The sequence below is a fragment of the Phaethon lepturus genome, unplaced genomic scaffold, assembly GCF_000687285.1.
Source record: "Phaethon lepturus isolate BGI_N335 unplaced genomic scaffold, ASM68728v1 scaffold6779, whole genome shotgun sequence".
Classification (NCBI taxonomy): Eukaryota; Metazoa; Chordata; class Aves; order Phaethontiformes; family Phaethontidae; genus Phaethon; species Phaethon lepturus.
In genome coordinates this window covers 53,106-78,821 of record NW_010565446.1, presented here as the reverse complement: position 1 = coordinate 78,821, position 25,716 = coordinate 53,106, and the positions used below count along the sequence as shown (strand labels likewise).

Below are 25,716 nucleotides of genomic sequence, written 5' to 3'. Positions count from 1 at the left end.
TTTAAGCAAGACAGGGCCACAGTTGCACGCAACACTGCATAAGAACTTCATCAAAAACAGGAGGCAGGTTGCTTTCTGAGAACAGCATATATTCACCTGACAGCATGACCTTTAAAAAGGCGAGGATCAGAAAGTCAGGTGATGGTGCGCTTCATGCATCTGTGCAATAGCTGTTCCAAAAAAACCCTCTGAAATCTTGGTGGGGAGGAAGGTTGATAAAACACTGAAAATTATCTCTCTCTGGTAGCTAGTAGCTGAACAAAACATTTAAAATTTTTACATTTCCTCTTCTGGTGGAAGAAGGGCAAGTGTGGAGAAACTAAAAATGGCCAGTTTTCTTCAACCGGACCTTTTAAGGCAATTCAGTGTTCAACCTCTGTAAAAGACATAGCAAACACAGCCAAGAGATTGCTGTATAAGGCGGCACTTGCTTACTAAGAAAGCTTGCATATGCAAGGCTTTAGGAAAGAAATGTTTTCCCAAGAGCGGTCCTACTTCAGGATCATGATTCCAGAAAGCATTGACCTTGCTGGTGTAAAAGCGCACAAATTATGAGTGAACAAGATGAAAAAAAACCCTGAATCTACTGAAAGAGCACCTCAAAACAGCCAAAAAGGACAATCATAGGTTTCTTTACATTTTTTCATCATGCATGAAATGAGCTCAGCTATGTCACAACAGAATGACGCTCTATAACATCATAAGCAGAAAAAACAGGCAATTTTCAAAATGGTCCACATTTCTGTTGGAATATTTTGCACTCAAACCATCTTCAAAGTCTTGACAATAGTTCCTTTTTCCTTATTTATAGCAGTGTCACCAAAAAAGTTAAAAATTATTTAGGATAAACATAAGAGAATACGTAAAGTATAAAAAGAAGCTGAGGTAAGGAGCGGGGGACTTGGAAGCTCATGCAGAAAGTGATGATATTCTCACTTATTCAAGAAACTCATGTTCAGGCATTCCAGCTCTTCCTGTCATTGCTTCTACCAGCCAAACTGTGAATAAACATGAGGAAAAGATAATCAATCTTACTCCTTGGAATCAAATTGTCCAAAATAAGCAGTAGCCCTAAGAATCTGAAGTCCCAGTGTTTCTTGTGGCACATGGAATTCCTTGTGGGGGAAACACTGGAGAACCAGAACCAGCCTTGCTTCCCACACTACCCATTTGTGAATTCTTTCCTATTAATAGAGTGAAGCACTGTAAAGCAGCTTGACCTACTAGAATAGACTGTGGTTAAAAGGAGGCACAGGGCTTCGAGCTCAAAATTTCTCTTTTCCAAAAAGGGTACGAGAATTCCTACATTGACCTGGTGAGGGAGGCAGTCTCCACAGGGGAAGTGGAATGAGCACGGAACAAAGATTCTCACAAATACAGACTCTTCCCAGGTCTTTAGATGGCTTTCAGTGATTCTGCCTGAAACTCCAGCTAGATCAGTAATGCCTAAGGAGGAAAACCCCTTCTGGTTTCATACACACACTTGCATAACTGTCACATACTGAATTCAAAATTATAAGAGAATTGTTTAACAGCATAACTCCAGTGAACAGTTATGCCAATACCTCCGTGATTTAGAAAACTAAAAATTATTACCAAAACCTAAAATAGATTACTTAAATTAAAATATCCCTACATAATAATATTTAGAAACTCAGCAGAAATCCTTGGGGAAAGGGAGTGAATTTGATGCTCAAAGCGTGCTATAAAGGTGCCATGTGCAAGGCAAACCCCTTTACAACATGTGAAATTTGAGGAACAACACAGGAAATTAAATTAAAATACTTTAAATAAAAATTAAATAAAAATACTTGCAACTATTTAAAAATTCAGCACTTATTTATTCTGGAAACCAAGAGCCATGCTCAGAGTAAACACAGGAGACAGGTTTGTTTTCCACTCTTGGTTCTACCGCGCATTTACTGTGAAACCAGAGGAAAACTGCTTTTTGATCTACCTGTCTACCTTACAAAGGCAAGTCAATGCTTGTTTCCTATGCAGCTACGAATGAGGCAGCTATTTCTATTCAACTAAAAGTCAGTCATCTACTGTGTGAAGCAGAAGAAGCTTCTGTGAAGACATCTGGTTCTCTACCACAATGATCAATGAGAAAAGAACAGTCCAGGGAACAGTAACTGTTAATTAGTAGCTGTTGAGGATCAGTCATGGCAGGAGGAGGAACAGAAGGTGACTGAGGGTCCTGCAAAACAGTACCTTATTTTTCTAATGTGTCAGAATTAGACTGACAGAATTAAATAACCCTTTCCAAAGAGATACCAAAGGACCTGCCCATTAGGCTACTAAACACTTTCTATATTATTAAGCCTCTCAAAATTTTTCGTGAATGAATGCCTGAGCAAGTAAGAGTTTCAAAAGACTTCATGAGTTTTTGCTTTTTTTGTAGCTTGATAAAGTTGTAGAGAAACAGAAAGAAACTCACGGACGAATGCTGGAGCAACTTCTAATGGTAGAAAAATCACACAGACAGACACTGTATGAACTAGAGGAAGAGAAGAAGAAGCACAGCAAATACATGGAAAAAAGTGATGAGTTTACAAACTTACTGGAACAAGAGTGTGAAAGGTAAGGTTACCTCTTGTCATAGTACTAAGAAATACCTACAATTTAACATTACGGCTAAGGATCTGGCCGCTTTCTTATTCTGCATCCATTAAAAATCGTAAATATTTGCAGAGTTGTATTTTGAGAGTTCAGCTGTGAAAATATGACTAATTACTTCTAAATAACAGTAAAGTCTATATCTCCATCAGCAAGTGAGGTAGGTCAAATATTTGGGAGATTCTTCATCACTGTTGCAGGATGACAGGTATGTTACACTACAGAGAATACAGGACGATACGCAAATGTATAAAGTTATAACCAACATGAAGCAGGTGAACCTTTCATCACGTTTAAGATGCTCAGTGTACACTATAGCACATAAGTTACAGAATATGAAATCAGGCATGCAGCCTTTAATGACAGACGAAAAAGATATGAGGAAAACTAGGTGTTTGAACAGACCACAGAAATACAGAGAGCGCAAGCAAAGGCAGAGGATAATTTACAGAAAGCTTTGAAAATAAGAATGGCATGAACTTCTCATACCAGGATTGGCATAAAAATCATACACTCAACTTTATTTTTAAGTGTGACCTAAAAACGCCACAGCTTGTTTAAGCACAGTGTGAGGGTTTCAATACCAATTCTCCAAGAAGGATTAAGAAGAATTTAATGTCACTCACTGCCACTTTAAACTTCTGTGGCTTCTCTGAATGGGAAGTAAAACTGAGCACGTCCTACGGAAAAAAAACCAAAAAGTTGAAGAACATTTCCTATTCCCTGGATAGCTACCCCAGAAGATAGGAGAATATTGTCTCTGTTTCCTTTCGCTTCGGAACAGCTTCCAGATGGAAATGTTTGGGTGTGAGAACGTCAAGCCTATTCTAAACTCACATTATGCATAGATAATTCTTCCTCTGCTTTGTCTGTGTAACATCATGTTCCCCGTATTTTGGCAGTGTTCATCCTTCGCACTACACCTCTCTCCTGCAGGTCTATCAAAGACAGCACATATGCTTCCCACCAAGTACACAGCTATATTTATGGGTTATGCAATTAAAAAGGCTGAGGAAAAAAACACTTTGCTTCTCAGAAAAATGTATACAGATGCAGGCAAGCACAGGCACACACAGGAAAGTACATACAAAGTCCCCCCACAAAGGCACAGAACTGACTTTCTTAAGAGCTCTGTGATGTGAAACATCATCATATCAGGAACCAAAACCTGAGATTAATGAAGAGTTTTCATCTCTGCTGTCCTGTTGTCAAAAACTAAGACACTCATCTCAGATACAGCGCTACAGTTACTAAACGTGGCAAAATGTTACATCAGACATGCTCACACAGCTTGAAAAGCTGCAGAATCCTCCTATTTTTTTTTCTTGTGAAAACAGGGTAGATGTGGGATTAAAACTCTCTTCCCTGCCCCTCCTCCATATTCCCCCCAAGAAGACTATAAAACATTTACCACTATTATCTGCAACATTTACTCTATCTGCCTGGAAAGGGGATGGGGGTGGGAAATACTGAGGTGCCTAATGAGACCTTAGAGGATGTAGTAACAGATTTCAGATTAAGTCTCAATTTTTGTATTTTCTTTGGAGGAGGTATTTTATGTGGAAAACCTTAAGGGGGTGTGATGTCACATGTTGAGCTGATTCCAAAATGTTTGCCAAGTAATGTCACCATCAAGATCTCCACGCAATTGCCTGCCATAACAACAACAACAAAACCCCAAAAACCGAAAACTACCAACAAAAAACAACCCAGCAAAAAAAACCCATAAGCGAAAAAAAGGCTCAGCAAGTTAAGGCACAGCTCTTTCTACATTAGCCTGCCTGATTGGACACTCAGAATACACCCCCATATGCAGCAAAGTGACCTCTTATGCCATTTCAAAAACCTTAGTCCAATTTAAATCTTCTCAGGATGTGAATTTTTCTATTTGTTCTTAATCCAAATGTGCTCTACAAAAGGTTTCATACATAAATCAATGACAAATTAATTTTTGCTTCCCCCCACAATTCAATTAAAAAAGTAAATCAGAAAAGCAGTAAGTATTCATCAGTGAACCTTCTTCTCTTTTCAGCCAGAAGCACTATTCTCATCTAAGTGTGGAAGGGTATATAGCATTCCTAATAGTATTTCAGTTTCAAAGCAAAATCCTGAACTTCCATTCAATTAGTCAAAAAAAGTATCTTTTATCAAAGAGAAAGGCTACAGTATATGCTAAAGATATCCTTGAGGAGAACAGAAAGCATGGAAGCCAAACAAGGTACATGAATAATAAGTGATTATGTGATCAAAATGAAAAAAAACCCTAGATGTTACAGGACAGTGATGCTGAAGCACTGAAAACTACTCTTGATAGCAAGAATAAAGAAACTGGTTGGGCCAGTCAGATCCAACTCTTACATAAGACTCAATACATTTCCAAATGAGGCGGAGAGAAAGCGTTTCCTCTTTCTTACATATGTGCTCAGGAAGAACGCAACAGAAGAATTCTTAAATGAAAATTTTACTGATGAACTGATTTATCAGATTACAATGTTTTACAAATACTAGGCAAGCCTCCATGTCTAGTGCCCTTCTGCTGCCTGAGACACTCTATACATGACATTTCTCATTTAAAAAAAACTTAAAAAATATGTTTGGATCATGCAAAATATTAGAAGTGTTCACTGACTCAGTAAAAACTCTTCACCTTAATCATTCGAGAATACCTTTGACTTCATAGCAAGGCAACAAGACTAAGTTTGGCCTCAGCAACTGTACATTGTCAGATTTGGGAGTTTAAGCTTATGATAGTAGTAGTGACAGCTTTATAGATATGAGAACTGGATTAGCATTTAACATTAACCCTTTAGGCATTTTTAGCATTTTAGTTGTTGCCAGCCAAAACTAATCCTCCATTGTCTTGCTGTACTTAGGAGGCAAAGATTAGTCTTCCAAACTGGTAAGAGTCTCAATACTTAACAACAGACATTCACCATAAAAGAATGATAAAATCATGCCACTATCGTTATATTTATTCATCTTCAGTCATACATAATTTTAAAGCATGGAGCCACTGACAAAGTCCTATCAGAGAAGGAACAGTTTTGTGGAGAAAAGGAGGCCAATGGGCAATGACTGGACAGGTCTTTCCTGCACTTCAACATGGGTTGTACTCTGTACGTGTGCAGATCAGACAGGAACACAAGCTAGTATGGTGGTGTACCAAATCAAGTCTAGTAGAGTCTAGAACAGCAAATTTTATTGTATTGATGGATCCTGAAGAAATAGCGGCATCCAGACTCACAGGAATGTAAAAACAAACTCCAGAAGTCGGATACAGAGACTACCAGGTGCACTGAAGAACCACAGCATAAAAGCCATCGAGCTTATTTAGAAGCTCTTGTCTTTCATGGGGTTGGGGGAAGGAGGGTAATATCAAGGACTACAAAGAATACTTATTGAAATACATTCAAATGCAGATTTCACTGTATCTTCTCTGACAATGTACTGATTTGTCCAAATATATTTATCCACATTCCATATTTCTGCAGTACAAATAAACAATAAAAAATGTTATTTTAGAAAACATTTTACAAAGCTAAAATATGAAACTAGAAGGTTTTCCAGATACGCATGTTCTAAGTTTGAAAACACATGCCATATGCATGCAAGTACTTATGCGTTTACATATTACTCTCCACCCCATACCAAAAAAAGAAGAAACAAAAGAGTAAAATAGTAAAATTATTAGCACTTACACAGCCTTTTTTCTCTGCAAATGTCGAGGATTTTTAAATATTACATAAGCACAGTTATTCCCCATTTTATCAATACTGAAAGGAAATGAAGGTATGATTGGAATAAACCAGTCACAGGTACCTGAGGGTTAAATTGGAGGAAAGGAAGAAATCTCCCAATGTATAGGTGTGTTCCATCTTCAAACTTTCTATATACTATATAGACTCTCAACTTTTACTCTGAAGATACACTGGTTAAATAAGTGAATGTTGTTCAACAGGACAGGAAAAAATAGCAGTTTGCTAATAAGCAATGTAACTAGATTTTTAAATGCAGTTATGGTAAATGTTGCCCAGAGGAATTCAAATAGTAACACAAAACTTTGCAGGTTGGTATAGCAGCAATTAATAAGCTCTTTAATTTAAGGATCATCTACTAAGAGGAGGGTTTTTTTAGAGAGAGGAATACCATCATAAGTTTTTGTTTTAGCTCTGAATTCACACTCACAAAGGTCATATAGAGAACGTAGTCCAAAGCAGAAGAAAACACAATTGTTTACATATAAGATAATCCTAACATATCCTAATAGGAAACTTACTCCTTGTGCTCTAAGCAAGTGAAAAAAACCTAAGCCAGCCAACCAAACTATTCCACCATACAAAGCGTTTATTCTTACAATATCAAGTAAAGGGCATTTTCAGTGTTAAGATAAAAGTTATTATTATACCCATCTAAGGAGTTGGCATTCACCAAACATAAAAAAATGGAACTTAACCTGCAAAAATCTCACAACTGTAGCTTCTCTCATCTAACAAAAACACCTCAAAAAGCTGTGCTTATTGCTTCAACTGCTGCCCCACTCAAGGTCAGTCCGTTAATAGGACAACCTGTTGAGTGATACAGGTTAGAAGGGATCTCTGGAGGTCTCCAGCACAACCCGCTGAGTGCAGGGCTAACTTCACAGTCAGATCAGGTTGCTCGGACCCTTGTCTACCTGACTGTTGAAGATCCCCAAGGGACACTGATTCTGCTGGCTGCCTGAGCTCCTGATGCAGTCTTTGCCATCCTCACCAGGAGACCCCTTCCCTCAGTTTCAGTGTAGGCATCACTCCGGTCTGGCTTCTGCCCCCTGTTCAACTGAAAATGCTCTCATAAAAGGCTCAGTAACTTCCCTTCTGGCAAACCTCTGAACCTAATCTACCTTCACTGTCTCTGATCTTTTGGCTGCCTTGGACACAAATGAGCTTTCAGCACTTCCTTGCCACCTTGCTCACACAGAGTCTGCTACTCCAATTCACTCTCTGTACTCCTCACAGAAACTCAGTGCCAGCCATCATCTCTATGCTGATGATTCAAGTCTACTCCAACCACCACCACAACTACAAATCTCACAAATAGTGAGAAACCTGCCATCACCCCAGCTCCATGAGACCAGAAGGGAACTCAGTCTTTTATCCTCCTGCCCTTGGCTTCATCCTTAAGATTCTTTAATAGTCCAGTTCTCAAAACTGGGGTAACAAAGTTATACTGCTTGTCACGCAGCCTGTCATACACAGGCACATTTTCTACCTGAGTGTTTCTACTTTTCAATCTCAGAAATTCTTCTCCATAGCACCTCCAAGAAAATAAAAAATAAATAAAAAAACCCCAAAACCATCCAACAACAACAAAAAAAACCCACCACAGAAATAAACCAAACATATCTTTCTATCCATCCAAATAACTAAATCTTTTTCCAGGCCCTCACTTGAAATTTTTTTTATCATTTCCACATTAGTTATTTCACCCCTCTACATCTCTTCACTGGATGCAATCTCATTACTTCATTAAGGTACTAATTTTCTCCTGTGCACCTCTACAGTACCCTTTTACCCTCTCAATGCAATATTATTATATGGACTAAACACCACATAAAAATGTACCAAAATTAAATCGTGTTATATGATAATACTGCCCAGGTATTTAGTATGTGTGTTGTGTTTTCTGAAATGTAATTGCATAAAACTGAGTACTCTAGGTTAAGTGGTTTGTTTTGTTGTTTGTTTTTTTTTTTAAAGTGTCAGATGAAAGTAATTGCTACACACAGTAGTTCAAGTGAGCAATGCTTGAAAACTGGGACAGGGCATCAAGGAGAAGGAACCATCTCAGTTAAAAGGTGAAATGTGTTAGTATGCTGTCAGTCTAACATTGCTGTCCTTTAATTCGGACACATTCACACATTGGAACAACAATATATTGCGCATCCAGCTCTGGAAAATTCAATACACTATAGCAGTGGGTATAATGAATATTTGCTGTTTTTCTTAATGAAGCCAATTAAATATTATAAGAAGCAGGATCTTATCTCTATAGAAAGCTACAGTAAAAATAAATACTGTCGACTTATTTATTCTACATGTGTTACCAGCAGTTTTTAATTTCATGCACACTGAACTATTGTTGTAGATTGCATTGTACTCAAATGCAATCATTTCCTTTTAGCTTTCTGGCAATGAGTTATATATATTACATATGCCTGAGACTATGTCTTGCAAGTTGTTAAATGGATGCCAGATCTCTGTACATTTGACCTTTTTCATGGGTATCTAGTGTTCTGTAGGTGAGTAACAAAGACCCACCACAAGCAAAACGTTAGCATTCTTATTTGACATTACACCCCAATGGGACAGTCCCACTAATAATACCACTGAGGCATGAAGAGAGACTCAAGGAAGTGATGTACACAGATTAATTACCTCATGCTCGTACGTGAAAAACTATGTACCATTGCACTACATAACTTTCAACAGATGTTGTGAAATCAAACCCTTGTCAAAATTCAAGGATTCAAAGATTTCTACAACAGTTTCTGTGCATGATGGAACGTTAAAATACTTTATCTTAAAGCAAATAAATTAATAGAATCCAGATTAACAAAGGATTAAAAATCCCAAAACTGTTAAATAAGGTAACAATGTTTATTCAAAACAAAGGTTAAGAATAAATACAAATAGAAACAGGCTTTCAACTCAGTGGTAACATAACTGAGAAATCCTCTAGATGTATGGTGTAATTCTAAATTATTGCACCTCCTGTAATCAGCAAGCAGGTGCAAGATCTAGGTGATAACTATGTCTCATGCAACTCCACTGACAGCGATGGAATGACAGAGAGAAGTGAGGCTTACATTTAAATTTCTTATATATTTTGAGTGTGTAAGATGCCTGTTTGCTGCTTCAGGCACACTGTCACAATTACCAACCAATACTATCATTGCATACTTTCAGGCCGGGGTGGACACAATGAAAAACCTCGGTCAAATGATGTTCTCCTACACTGCTTCTCTCTCTCTCCCCCCTTGTAAGTGAGGAAAGTGATGGTCATTGCCATATGCCCTACCTGCAAAAGGGCATAAATTCTCCTGACGAGTGATTGCGGAAAACGCTCTGGTGGCAGGTCTGGTCAGCACTTTTAACCGTAGTGTCAGAGCTCAAAGGGAAAGATGATCTTTCTAAGCTGGCAAGTTTCAGAATATTTATGGCTCTTGTAAATCAACACCAACTCCATATACCCTGTTCGGAACCTAACCAGTGACCAGCACGGACGATGAAGCACTGGCCAAATATGCTCATGGCGAGGCGCTGCCCTCAGTAATGGGGCACTCGCTCTAATTACCAATTTACATTTCCAAATAAGACTGAGTGCACCGCTCCATGTGCGGCACAGCATAACTAGTCTAATCAGAAGCAACAATAGAAGCGGATGACTGCACCAAGACCTGTGACCAAAAAAAGACACGGTGCACTTCTGATTCATTGCAGGGTGGGGCTGTGAGAGAGGGAGAAATTGGCACAGGATTGTGCAACTGGAGTTTGAAAAGAAAACACACAACATCAGACAGAGAGAAAAATCTATAAATCATTCTCTGAGATAGAAAGTTTGACAGTATCATAATTTTCCAGAACAAACCATTGCTATGGGAAAAGTTATATTCCTGTTCAAGTGTGAAGGAAAAGAAATCTCAATGAAGTTAAATTTTCTGCCACGAGAAAGATCTTAAGTGACTTATATGTGCTATAACTAGTTTCATATCTTGAGAACAGGCAAGAGAAGAATGGCCATGATAACTGAGAATGCAGTTACCAAGACCTGCAGCCTAAACTCATAACCAAGTTTCCCATGGCGGACTATGAGCTTCAGTGCATTTATGCCAAGCTACAAAAAATCTCAGAGCGTTATGTACACATAAGAAAGAAGCATGCATGGGAGACTGAAGCAGTTTAAGAAAAAAGTCACAGCCTCAGTCGCTCTGCTAAGACAGTAATTTAAAAAAGAGAATTAAAAAGAGAATCAGTAGTACTAAATCTGCTGAGAACAGGGATTACTGGAAAAAATTGTGAAAAATAAACACCAAAATCACCTTACATGGTAATTTTTATTTTCACAGTAAGTACACTATTTATTTTTTTCTTGAGCCTGAAATGTATACTCTATAACCTTTCAGAAAAACACCACACACTTGGACAAGGTAACACATAACCTATTTAATGTCTGAAGACTGAAAGTGTGAATGCATTGAAAAAGTATGTTCAATATTTGAACCTTTCTGCTAAGAAGACTGGAAAACAGCCACAGAATACGTATAAATTCAGAAATAAACTAAAAGGTCAGGCGGGATATATGAGCTTTTGTTTTTAAAATTTCTGTTTCAGGCTCCTATATGGGGGGGACAGGCCGGGTGGATGGCTCAGAGTAGGAAATGGGAGTAATAGGAAGCAGATACAAGAAAAACCATTAGATCATCTAGTCTCATCCCTGGCAACAGAGGGTTGTTCTCCAAACATACTGTCGACAATTTTGCTTCTCATTTCAAATGTCCAAAACACAGAAAGGCCTCAATCCCTGTAGAACTGTGCTATAAAAGTTGCATTGTCATAAATAAAATTATACTTTGCATTCAGTAATTCATTGTCTTTAACAACTCAAGACAGTCCTTCCTTATAGGATTGTTACTCTATTGAAAGATTTCTAGATACTTGGCTAGGACTGAAAAAAAACCCTTAAGGCACCCATTTTGGTCACAAGCACAGACCCAGCTGAGATCCACAGCAGATAAAACCCTAAGATCAAAGTTTGAATGAGCTGCAGCAAGGTCTGCTTAAGGATGATTCCGAATGGAGAACTGCCCACTCCCCTTCCACAGTAGGTCTCAACTACGCACCCCTTGGGATAAAAACTGACACAATGGCCCCTGTGAGGCACGATTTGAAGGAACTCCAAACACTGAGCAAGCAGACAGACTTAACCAATCCCTTCACTCTCCCACAGAAAAGTCTGTGCTGGGGAACACGACTGGTAAAATCTAAAGCTTGTACAGACATACTGCCAACAGAAGGCTCCATCACTAAAGGCTCTTGAACCATCACTTGATAATGGACAACATTAATTTTCAAGCAGAGAAAAAAAAACAAAACCAACAGTTGTGATGGAGTCATTGTGATCAGCCTACGAAAGGGGAGAGGGGAAGTATTTTGCTATAGAAAAGTTTTATTCCCCCCCCCGCAAAATAGGAAATTAACAGTGCCAAAGGGAGAGTAACAGTGAAAATACACAGACACCTAACTGATTTATGTCTTTCAAATTTGGCCTAGCATCAGTTACCTTCTCCCAGACTCTACCTTTGCCAAAACTGTTGGAGAAGAAGGGAAAGTCACTGAACCCAGAAACATGGTTGTTTTCAAATGTGCATATGACTGTAATGAGATATACCTTGCACAGGTCTGCTCTTATTCTCTGCCCAAGATACTAGCAGCTTCAGCAGAGACAGCATCAGGTTATGGCACTGCAAAAGAAAAATAACTAAATCTGCTCTTTGGAACAATGCCTGATTTATTTCCTTGCCAATACCTTTTAAGTTACACATTTTGCTTGAAATTATGAGAGCTGATTATAAACCTGCAACTTTAACAGAGCTCTTCCCTTTTAAAACCAGTCAGTCTGGTCTCTTATACACCACTGGTAAATTCCTCACTTTGCTTACACAGTTACTTGAAGATACTGTGAAAGACACATGTCCCACAGACATCATAAGGGTATAGGTAACAAAACAGCATTTTCCTTCCTTCCTTTTCCCTTTCCTTCCTCCCGTTTTAGTCAATCATAATTGTTACCATTTCACTTGCACTTCCTTACATGCTATGCTAACCTCTTTCATCCTCATAACCTGGAAAAAAACTGAACAAAACCAGACCATCCTGTGCAAAAGGAAATAAAACCTAGCAGAAATGGAGGCTGTGCACCCTCCTCTCCCTTTAATTTTATTAGTATGCTAGAAATTTTAGGGTTATCAGAAAATTCTTAGCACTGTCAACCTTACTCTGATATATAAATTTATGACTAAGATGACTTTTAGGAACGTTCAGATCCTACAATTTGCATTTAAGTCATCAGGAAATTTGGAAATCATTTATTCAAATGTTTAGACAAGATTTCACGTGTTTCTCATTTGAAAATTTTATCTTACATCCAACTAGGGAACTGAGAAGTAAGACACAGTCCCTGAAATCCTAAAATTCTCCCTTTTTTCGATAGTCTTGCCAGCTAAACCCTAGATGTCTTTGTGTTCTGTCAGACAGGAGAGTGCGTCAGTCTGTCCCTAACTGGCCTTCTAAAAAGGAAATGGAGAAGTTTGATGACATATTTGGACAAACACACTCACTGGATAAAGTTACTTAACTTTTTACATCTCTTTAAGTTTGCTATAAACCTTCAAAATCCTTATAGACTACATTTAAGTATAGCCAATAAAAACTATAGATTATAAATAAACTTAATGAAAACCATTATATTAAAACTCAAAGGACCTTGTAAACATGCTCATCAAAGCTTCACCATTGTAATACAGCACCACATCCATAAATCCATGCTATTAATCGCTAGTCATCCACAACTCTTACTGAAATATCAGTCCTACATAGATCATCTTTGGTTCAGAACCCATTTTTCTCATGGTCTCTGAACACAATGTAACAGCCAACACTGTAGCTCTGACTGAAGGAAAAACACAGAAACCCTGAGTTTTTACAGTTCAACTCTCCTGAAAAGGCAGTGAAGACTATTGCTATCATCTGCATGTGCTTTAGGTTTCACTGAGTGTAGTATTTGGCCTAGAAATAAAAGATTATTGAAATATACAGTAATGAACCTATAGAAGGGCACAAATACTGAGCTGATTTAGCTTCCTAAACCCTCAGTTTACCAAAGGGTAAGGAGGTTTAAAGTACCATTCTGGAAAGCATCATTTCTTGCAATAGCGAACATCCAGCAGTGCGGTGTGTAACTCAAATGAGTTTTATTGAAGGAATGTACCTTAGATTCAAGATCCTGATCTCTACGAATTCCCATCTTTTTTAGCTCTATATTAACGTCAGATGCAAAGAAAGAAACGAAGGCACTCCAAACAGAGGTTTTACTAGTTTCATAAAATAAAACATTTCTTTTACATGAATTATATACCAGGCTGTTTTCTATACATGCTTATAAGCACATCAAATTTTAATATTATTCCGGTCTAAATTTCTTGCCTGTAACCAATCTTAAAATTAAGCTCATTTCATTTCAGATTTCACTGCCAGCATTTCATTAAAGTGTGTAGTTTAACACTTACGTATGCAAAGATCTGAGTCTCAAAACAGTATACATAATCTTACCCTTGGGTATTCTGATTACTAAATGCAAAGATAGTTGGTTTTATGATACCCAGAAGGCATCCAGAGCATTTCTTGAGAAGAAGCTGTTCATGATAAAAATAACAACATATAATGGAATTTGCAAAGTGCTTGGAGACAAAATTAGCTTTTTAGCCACCTGACTACAAGACTGCCTCCATGGCTACATCTTCAAAATGGTCCTAGTACCAAAGCACAGGTTTAGACAGTAAAGTAGCGTTTCAGTGAATAGTTGAGCAAATGATGCAGGAAGAAAGGGTTCAGGTTTTTATTAGACTGTGGAAAGACTTTTGAAATAGGATGCACAAACTTTACCTAAAATAAAACAAAAATAAGCTGCTGGTATTTCAGTTTAAAATTAAGATGAAGCCTATTTAAACTTAGCATAAAGTTCGCAGGTGCAAAGGCATGCACAGTTCAGGATGACACATCAATTAGGGATGCAATTATTAAAACTCTGTATTCTTGGAAATAAAACATTAAAGTAGTTAATGAAGTTTAACAGGAAATAGCAAAGCTGTGTCTAACGAAACAGTGTTTCAACAGAGCACATTTTAAAAAAAAAAAAGAAAAAAAGACAAACCAAGAACAAGGGTGCAAGGTCTCCTATACAAATTCAAGTCCAAGAACCCAACATAAAAACCAGACAGTCTAGCTTTAAATGTGTGCACGGATAGAATGTGCCTCTCAAAGTGTGTGAGACGAAAACATTGAGAGGAATAGAATTATACTAAAGTATTTGAGTCAGAATGAGAGAACTAATTATTCTGATGTAGGAGCTGTACAGCTGTAACAAAAAAGGAGAGAAGAAAAGTAGAGAGTGAAATAAGAGGAATGTATTTAACTCTGTAAAAACATATCCAGGTGTTTTCTGAGTTGACACTCATATATAAAGAGAAAATCATATAAATGTTAGACTACTGACCATCAATTTAAAATAATGACACTTATCACACAGTGATGAGAGGTAGAAAGGGCAGAAATAAGGGGAATTTGGAGTTATTTTTACATGCTGGGTAAACATCACACTAGAGTATAACAGAGAATAGCTATTTAAACACTTGTTGTAAAGCATCTAATCATAAACTTCAATAGTAGGAGCAAATTATGGTTTTTGTTCTTACTAGAGCCATGAACTAGTCCACACTAAATACTGAAAAGCCAGAGATGAGTAAATTCTCAGACTCAACCTGTTTGAGGTAAGAGTGAACAAAAAACAACTATCATATCAAGCTTTAAGTGGGATGAACACATAACACCAATGGAAACTCAATTAACCAAACCATCTAAGAGACCATCGAAGAGTAAATCCCTTGAAGGCACCACAGAAACAATTTAACAATATTGAAAAAGCAGATTCAATGTAAATGTGTATCAGCAAATCAAAAGCAACTAAAATGCTCTCCCCAAAGCAAACTAAGCAATTTATCAACAGATTAAAATAAATTCAGTATAAAGACATCTTAAAAGGGAAAATACATGCAAACAAAGATAACATACAAGAAATAGAAATGCTGGTATGTTAAAAACCATCCATCAAAAGGGGGAAGTCTGCATCCTACTCAAAGTGGAGAACATGGAATTGCTCTGGACACCCTTCTCCTCTGACCACTGAGGCATAAAATTAATTTGGTTCATTTGCCATAACATGAGTTCTTTTTTCATTTGGGTCCCACTCCCCCCCTCTAAAAGACAGCATTGGATTCCACTGTTTGGGAAGCCAAGGAGGTTTTCATATTAGACTCCATTTATGGAGAAAGAGTCTGCAAAGGCATCTGAAGCTGAACTGATAATAGACTAAACGATATTTAAGTGTTCTAAAAGAACTTGCATGAGAAACTGATGAACTATTGGCCAAGTGGTTAATTCCTCCCTTAAAAAAGCCAGATAAATGGGAGGCAGCACTAGTTTTTAACATGAGATTCTAGGAATAACTCAAGCAGAACTCAAGACCCATTCATTTGATTCACCAACGAATTAGAATAAACTATAGCACAGAAGTGAACTGACAGGTATCAGGCAAACACTAAATACTCCAGCCAGTTGAGAGGAAAGCAGAACTGTGTGCCAAGTCTGCTCTCCCTCATCTGTCCTTAAATTGAGTAATGCTTTGCCCTTCTATCCTCCTGTTAATCCTGGTATCTGCACTGAAGCAAGACTAACCGAGCTCAACAGCAGTTCATTTACCCCTTTCCCGGCATGAGTATGTTTTTCATGCACTTTGACATGCATAAAAACAAAACTCAAGGGTCTGACTAGTTACTTACAATTGTTTGAAATAAATGTTTACAAAGGCCAATTTTTAATTGAGTTTCTTATGGCTGTGTGCCTATCCATCATCATCCCATTTTCTCATCCCTCAGCTAATTTCAAATTAAATGCAAGAAAGAAGCAAAGACCTCTAAATTATGAAATGCCTACAGGCCTCTTGAAAACAGATATCTTTTAGTGTCCAGGATATTAAGCAAGAGTCCAGTTTGACCCCGATAAAAGTACACTGCAGAAAAGCTTTGTGTTCATCCTAACAGGGGGAAAGCTTGCACATTATTGGACTCTCAAAACACCCAGCCATGAAACAAACCTCCATAAATTATTTTATTTCACAGAAAATAATGCTGTTTTTACAAACCTTACAGAAACAGCTACGTATCTTTACTGCGCTGAAATGAAGAAGTAAAATCAGAATCTTTATTTCTTATTGCAAAAGATTAATATTTGGATAGTTGTAGAACATCACAATCTTCAATTTTTCTTTCTTTTCTTTCTAAAAATCAAAGCATGAGATGATAGGAACCCATATACAAATCTCCTGAAAACATCTATAATTAAATATTTAGTCAAATTTTCAAGAAATAAGTACTAATGTGTGGAGTAATAGTTTCAAAAGAGCTCAGGCATGCAGCCTTCATCCTCTTGGAGAACTGCAGCCACACTTCCCAGTGCATTCAGGCACGCAGCAGTTCATAACAGTAACGGGGAGACGAATGAAGATGCTGAGCTCACTCGAACAGTTAGGCTTTTAAAAATTATTCCAAATAAAGCAGAGCTCTCCTACCTCCAGGAAGAAAGGGAGAGGCTGCTTGTTTTTAAAAGAAAAATACTAAAATATCTTAATTACATTTATCTTAAAAAAAGCTGGAGAGAACATATCACAAGTCCCCTTCAGCTGAATCCACAAAAAAATGCAAGAAGGCAAAATGTATATGATGAATGTTTGAGACACTGAAATATCTTCAAGAATTTGACACAGGAGTACTTGGATCCCAATACAAGACAACACTGAGACCATGAATGCAAGAAAAAAAACTTCCTGAACCATTTGAACACCATTCTACCATCTTGTAGCATACAGACCTCTACCTTAATTCTTTAAGAAACTTCTCCTCATGTTATCTTGTTTGTTCAGCTGTTATAATTACAGTGGGAAAGGGAAAAGCTGATGATATGCTGTATAACACTGAAGAAGTCGTTACACTTCCTTATTTAACATAAACACCACACTTTCCTCAAGCATAAAATGGATTGATGACACAACACTGTAAGTCATTACTGGTGCCAAGTCCTACCCACTGTCATTGCATTCAGGACAAATACAGTAAGACAAGAGAGTACACACAACTATGCGCTACAGTTCATAAAGTATATACTAACCAGACATTCCTATGAAAGCACTGTGCATTGGTTTCTTTTTTTTAAGTAAGTTTATTCTATTTGATCTATCTGTCCTCAGACACTTAAAATCATTCAATTTCATTTCCTTTCTGGTTCTTGTCATCAGCTCTATAGAGTATTTATTTTTGCAGCCATTATGGCAAAACGTGTCTTTTTGGTTGCAGCTCAAAAAGAATCCTAACCTTCACTTTCTTTTCAGATAATATTTCCGATTCTCCATTCTTATACAAGGTATCCAAGACTATCTTATAATAGGTGTATTACCTCACCTTTTAGTAAGATTACTTAACACGGAGCAAATTTTGCCCTCTTAGTGCTCGTGTTCCCCTCTCTGCTTTTGACTGGAGCTGTAAATTATGTTCAGAAACAAAAGGTAAATTTTGATCCATGTATGATGTTAAAGGCATGATTCAGCTTATAGATTAAGACATATAAGTAAGTGACTTTCTTTGGATGCCTCTGTTGTGAGGCAGGCACCTAAGCTCCCAGCACTGTCCATGGACATGTACTCAGACAGCTCCACTCACGTGACTGAAGATAGGTGTCTCACATGGGCTAAAATATCACTCCAAAAGTGGTAACTTGTAGATAACTCAGCTAGGGTCACTACTGCTTTCTGTAACCTCTCTTTGAATAGGCAATTTGCAAGATAAATCTTTACTGGGCTGTTTACTACATTTATAACACAATCATTTGCAGCACAGTTTCTTGTACCTCTCCCTCATGTGCCGGTATTGACCACTGACCCCGATCTAGCTTAACCTTTTCATATCTATTGCATCTGCCCATTCAGATTTCTTACCATTCTACTCCTGTTTATACAATCAGACTTCACATTTCAGTTCTTGAGGAAAAAAAACTCCTTTTTGGAAGAAAATTAAATCAGCAAATGAAAACAAAAACAAGGAAAAAAGCAAACAGCAAAATTGCAGAAATAGCTGCAAATTACAGATTTTACAGAAGCCCACTAACTTCCATTCTGCACTCAGTTTGGAGCAAGTGGAACGTGACAAGCAGATATGCAAGGTATGGTGGAAGTTGTGTCAATTCTCACAAGGATACACTCGCTAGTAAAAGAAAAAATGGTTAGGAAATTGGTATTAAACCCACATGGTTAAAAAAAAGAAATGTGAGAAGTAAAAAAAAAAAGTTCTTAGATTACAGCTGTCTTTTCTCGTTATTCAGTTTGGGTTATCCCTATTTATCAGGAAAGGAAAGGAAAAATATATAATGACATTTTCATGGGAAGGGGAAAAAATACAATCACTATTTGATTTCTAACCACTTGGCTCAGTTTAGAGTTACAAAATGTGTTTATATTAAGAACCTGAGCTTTGTTTGAATGTTTACTTTATAAAAGCTCTGAGTTGAGAAGCTAGCAGAATAAACTGTGTATTATCATTGTCAGTGTAAATTACAGGTTTTGTTTGCCATAGCCATCTACAATGAGAAGCTGGCCAAAAGCCAAACAAAAGTGAATAACTTAAAACATTCAGTTACATTCTGAGACATTTTGTTTAGTGTTTAATAAGGTCTCCAGGGATGGAGAAGTTACTAAAGCACATTGTCTTGATGTGAGCTAAAATTGTCCTCTCTTGTCACCACGGTTTTGGGAATCTGACATTATTGAATGAGATGAACATAGGTCTGTATATATACATACAACATGCATATATACATGCTCATATTTTTGCACATATATTGAGTTACATTTTTTGGACAGTTGTGCACATCTGATGTTCTTTACGCATTCCATCTTTGAACTGAAATGTCCATATGCAGTAGAATTTCTATACAGATTTATACATTCACTTGTCTGCCTACTCTCTCTGCAGAAATTCTTGTTTTATATATTAAGAGAGGACACAATCAAATGCATCATACACAATGCATCATGAACGGAGTGAAGGCTGTTCAGGAACGGTTCTTTGGTTTATCTCACATGATGGAGAAAAACAGCCTCTATTAACATAAAAACACGGTAACTCCAAAACTAAAAGTATGTAAAAAAATCTGTGTTTCTTTCATCGATAATCAGGTTATGACACTCACTTTCACCAGAAGTTTCCAAGCCCAAGAATTTAGGAAATTCTACTGAGCCTTTAGATGCAAAACAAAGACACTGAAATTGTTAACAGTTGTTTCTGAAGATTCAGCAGCGAGCAGGAAAAAGAAAGGAAAATTATTATTTTGAGATCAAATGTATCTCCTCTTAGAAGTCAAAATGAGACATTGTCATAGAACAAATTATTCTGCCCCTGCTTACCCTACAGTTTGGCTCCTACACATTTGTTAGCCGTCCTATGTCAGTCATCGTCAAGAGTCCTGATACTGTGCTAGAATATGTGTCCTAACATAGCAGTATGTAGGTTCTGATTTCAATACGTACCATCAGTTTTAAGTTTTATTTAGGACCAAAAGGGAGGTTGGGCTATGTCATATAAATGTCTTTCAGAATATACTGTAGCTGTTCATTGAATGTGGTTTCTTTAATTGTGCACCTTAAAAAATTTAAGACATCACACAAGCTCTAAGGAGCAGACAATACCGATGCTTGTCAAAATAGAGCTTTTCATTGGTTGTGCAGAGTAAGGGTGCACAGGCTGGTTGGAGCGTTTGCCATAAGGCATGATTTCTTACTGCACAGCTGTCCTCATCTTTTGAAACGTGCCATTCGTGCTCCTCCCACTCTAAAGGTGTACATATGCATGTCACACAGGCAACATCCAAGTCCTTGAAATAGCATCTGCTCGGCCGCAGCCCTATCTGTATTTTAGCTGCCAGCTCAACAAAGAAAGTAAAGAAACAAATTAAAAACAGAACAACAGAAGAAACCATTCTACTATATTGGAGCAAAAGTGCTTAGCCTTTCTCTTAGAGGAGGATAACAAAACCTACTCTGAGTCTGTTTAAGGTCCAAAGCCCAGTGTCTATGTAACATCACAGGAAAGGCTGTGTGACTACATTACATGACTAAAGTGCTGGTGTTCCCTATAATGCACATGCTGTCCACCCTGAAAGATACGTTCATTTCACGGAGGGCAGCACAGAAGAGGCTACAGGCCAGAAGGACAAATCATAAAGCCCACACAGGACTCTTTGTCTTGAGGAATGACAGTAAAAGGAAAAAAAAAGCCTGGAGAAGTGTTCTGGCAGGCCTTGCCCAACCCTGATGGCCACACACGGGCTCTCCTGATCTGAAATGAGGTTTTGGAGAAAAACTGGGAAGACATATTTATCAACCAAAAGCCTCAAGTTATACTTAAATGCACAAACTTGGGATGAGGTCTGGCACAGGGTTCCTTATAGACTGTGCCGTACAAAATACGCATCCTGCAAGCTCATAGTTTATCTGTTGTTCTTATAAACTGCCCCAGCAATACGTTGCCTGGGAGGAAGAAACAACTAAAGCTGTGAGAGTCAGGAGGCAAGGACTACTCCCTGGTGCTGCCGCACACCATTCCAGAATGTGTTCTGCCACCAGCTTTGGGACCTGCACCATCCGCTGCTTATCCCTCTCAAAGAACACAAGAGTTTGACCTGTGGTTTCTCATTAAAAAAATATCATTTAGGAACCTGTTATGTGACTTTGCCATTTTTCTTCTTTTCCAATCAAACTAGATTAGATTTGCCTAAACTTTATGCTTATAGATTGCCTTCTATTTGGCAGTATCAACAAAACCCACACAGGATTACACGTAGAAAAGGTTATGTTACACACCCGACCACTGTCTTTTTTTGTGCTGCTGCAGGTTATTGAAGTGAGTAAAAAATGACATATTTGAAACCTTTACACTTGAGCTGTCTGACAAGAAGGAGTTCTTACTGCAAGCGCAACAAATAAAGTAAAATTTCATCTCCAAGGATATCCATCAAATAAGAAAAGCTGCAGCCTCCATAAAAAAAGTTGCACACAGCAATGTGTTACATTTTTCTCTCAAAAACAAAAGTGCATTTCACACTTCCTTTTTAATTTTCTTTAGTAACATTCTGAAAAGGCCAGAAAATCTCTATCTGCAATTAGCAAAAAAATACCAGGAAATACTAAAGTGAATTTTACTGAACTTAGTTTAGGCAGTCTTTTTATTCTCTAATACCAAACCACTATGAAATGGCAATGACTGTTGTTGGTGCCCAAGATACACATAAACAAATATGAAAAAATGAAATTAGGATGTTTTGGATTCCTGGAAGGGAAAGGGAGCATAGGAAAAGAATTTTGCAATTCCTATTCTTGGGGGTGGGGGAAATCAACCATAAATGTAAAATTCCTGACCTGGTGACCATAATCTCAAAAAGTGACTTTATGTTTCAATTACTGTCATCTATTGTTGAAATATTTAATTCATTCGTCTACATGTATACTATTTTTATACACTTTAATTTCTCCACACTAATTAACTAATATCCTAGTAGTTTACATCCTTTAAAAACATACAAGCATTCTGCTTAAAAGGAAATGGTATAAAATAGCCTGAGAAGACATTCTAGACTTTAAAAAACTAATATTTACATAGGTTCTCTACTCAAATTATGTTGCATCCTCCTCTTAGAATATTTACAAACTTCAAATTATCATTTGCAATAAAGCCCCAAAAGCATTAGATTTGTTGTCTTTTTAGTTTATCCAGAGAGCTCTGGATAAATTGCAGAGTATGCAATTCTGAATCGTCTTTACACAAAATTTCAACATAGAAAACAACCTAAAAACAGTAGGAGCAATCCGGGCAGGATGGGGAAGTAAACAAGAAAGCTGATCCCCAAGACCCAGAGAAAAAATTCGTGTCAGTAAAGCAAACCAACGCAGCCTATATTGAGTCCTGAAAAAACAACTCCAAGACACTAGACAAAAGGATTTAAAGAATTCTAAATTTTGAAGAAGCTCAAATCCACCCCCGTTAGTAGTCTCAGCTGAGAGAACATCCCATCTTCTCAGTATTAGAAAAGGCAGGTTGAATCCAAATATGACTGTGGTATCCAAAGCAAAGCCAATTTTTGACTCTCCTCAAAATAGCTCATACCCACTGCTGTATAACAGCACAGGTATGACACACAGCAGGCGTGTCAGCACTGTTTGATCATGCCACTGTTTTTAGAACCAGCTAAATTGTTGGTGGCCAGCCTCACAATAATTTAGATCTTTAGACATCTTTCTGTGTCTTGTAGAAAGATGCATCAAGTGAACTAAGAGAGAGGTTTTGTTAAGGAAGGTAGGGAGAGATGTATGAAGAGATTGCTCCATTCCAAATTCTGGGCAAATTTAATGGGATTTCACATCAGCAGGGCTGTAAGTGAAGGAGACACCTACACTTCTGATCAACGCCCCAGAATTCTAGTGTTCTAGGAGTCAAAAGGTAGACCAGGATTGAAAAGGGTTTCTCCCAATGCCCTGATGGCAAACCAGACAAGTACACGTTAAATACAGGAAGACTGCACTAATTTTGTCAGCACTACTAGTTGAGTATACAAATAAATCAGTCTGCTGAAAAGTGAGCATCAGATAGATCTTAATTCAGAGCATGGAAAACAACAAGCTCCTTCCCCCTGCAACTCATCCAACAAATACCCAAAGCAGCTCCTGAATTAGTTCTCAGGAGCACACTTGGCCAAAATTTTCTCAAAAACAATGTATTCACAAACTTGAACACGAGCATCACTCCACTCATACTTGAACAGATTCTCTATCTGAATTCTCTACAAAGCAGGCAGAAATTGGGCATGCACTCAGAAGTCAGAGCTACACACCTGCATGAACCTTTTTTCAAAGCTCCAAAGCAGTTTTAAGCAGAGAATAGCTCATTTAAAAAAAAAAAAAAAAAAAAGAGCAACTGTTTATAGGTCAACTAGTTGCCAGGTCTCCTGGTAGGAACATGTTCCTAAAGCTCAGCTGGTCTAGAGGAGGATATGTCACTTTATTAGGAAAAGGTAAGACTCCTAGTGGTATAAAACACAGATTTCAGCCTTCAATGGGGAAGGAATGGCAGTAGCAGCAGAGGCTGGCTCTCATCCCGCCTTTGCTATACGGGGATTGAAGTAACATGGAGCAGTAGAGTTACTGTTGGACACGAGGAAAAGGAAGGGGAAAAAAGGATGAGTTCACTTGTGCTGGAAAGGTTGTTAGCATTACACAAGGCATAACTACCCATGCACATGCGCTCCGTGCCCAGTAGGTAGCCCGCGCATATCTGAAATTTGCTCTTGTGCGGCAACGGTTGCCAGTCATGGCGCACAGACACGTTGCAATCCTGCTGCTTAAAAAGGCTGTACAAACTATTTGGAGTTTCTCACACCATAAAAATGTCAACTCTTGTGACATAAGAGTCATGCATCGACTGTCTTCTGCCACCTGACTGGGTATTAGTGGACATGTTTTAACAAACATACTGAAGCAAAAAGCGCTACCTCAAACAGGGCAAGTCCTCACAGAATTTTATGCTGGTGTGACAGTCAATTCATGGAAAAATTCAAATTGGCTGAAGGGTTTATGATACAAAATGTAGTTGTCTCCTTAGCGGCTACTTGATCAGAAACTGAAACTCAAACAGAACAGCATAAGGACCAAACTTCTTGAAATGTGCTCTACAGAACTCCTCATAATTAGGAAGCAGGGCCCCACAAGGATCCAAGTCCTTGTCCCTTCTGACCTGCATCACTCTAGCCCACAACTAATTAGTTACAGGATTCTGTGCACATGGAAGTGATTCCACCAAAGTCAACTTACTAAAACCAAAAAACCAAAACACCTTCAGGACAACTAAATGCATTTACACTTAAGTAAAATAAGACATACAGAAGCTACCACACAGAACATATTTAATCATTTTCTTGAAACCTCTTCAAAAAAGCCTCCTCTTTCCTCCAAAAGAAGTAGTGCATTATTAAACTTTGATGTTTAAAAACAACGAGGGAAAAAAAAACACATTCCCCCCAGACATATTTATAAAAAGGAAGAAAAAACCCCTAACCAACTCCACCGATTTCTACAATTCCAGATGCATTTCCCTGGCTTTTTGCTAACATGGGTGACAACCAAAATAACATAAATAGGTTTCCTTTCAAAACATTTGTTTTCATTCCTTTTGCTGACAGTATTTGTGATGTCATTTACTCTGTTAAAGAAACTAGCTCAGATTTTTCAAGTTTTCAGGGTGTTAGTTGTTAACACAGAGTACTAATTATGGAGGTTTCTTTTTAAAAAAAAGCTAGAGCTGACTTTTTATCTATTTTTAGAAGTTTAACACGGCATACTTTCTGAATGTAAGCAAGATTTGTCCTTCTCCCCAGAATAAATTACATTGGCTAGCACAATACAACCAACTTAGAAATGAGTATTTCTTTATAATCTCACATAGGACTTACTATCTCAAAATTAAATCACTAGACCATAAAATCCCAGAGCCAGAAGAAGACAGAGAGAAGAGTGAACAAAATTAAAATGTCATTTAGTCAATTTTCCTTTTACATGCAAGGATTAAGATCCCCTCAGAGTAGGGGCCATAACATGACCGATCAGTTACTGAGTTACAGTTTTCCAAGGGCCTCACCATCCTTCCAGAAAAGAGGCCATGTTCGAAAGCAGACATGGTGGGAGACATTCTCTCACATTCTGATCAGTAGTTTTTCCAATAGAAAGAAAACAAATTGCTTTCCTCCTAAGCATTTTTGAGAACATATTCTCTGGATTGAAGAGTTTTCTGCTGCAGGCCAAAGTTCGTTCCTAAACAGACATTGTGCATGTCAACAGACCACCAGGTTTGATTTTGACCTTCCCAAGAACACTCTTACTTGAAATTGATTATTTAACTCAAGGAAGAAAATTAACTGAGGAAGCAGAAAGAGCTACCCATGTTTTCTCCACATCACATAGTTTAAGAGACTGCATTTTGCTTACAATTATGCACAGATGTGTGCACAGGGTAGAAATGCTTCTTTGACTAAAGTTAGCAGGTTACCTCAGCATGTACTTCACACTGGAAACATCATTTGGATGATGCCTGTTTCCAGGATGGCTCTCCTTTTCTCTAAGCAGTAAATCTTAAGG

The 25,716-nt window shown here is 37.8% G+C and overlaps 1 protein-coding gene across 1 annotated transcript in view; it reads left to right on the top strand.

Moving 5' to 3' along the window:
• The first annotated feature begins 2,410 nt into the window (after positions 1 to 2,410).
• FILIP1L (filamin A interacting protein 1-like) overlaps positions 2,411 to 25,716 on the top strand; it is a 57,950-nt gene continuing 34,644 nt past the window's right edge. Inside the window, exon 1 of the mRNA XM_010295183.1 lies at positions 2,411 to 2,583. Within this exon, the coding sequence (XP_010293485.1) occupies positions 2,447 to 2,583 (137 nt within the window). The 5' untranslated portion in view covers positions 2,411 to 2,446. The remainder of the gene's footprint in view (positions 2,584 to 25,716) is intronic.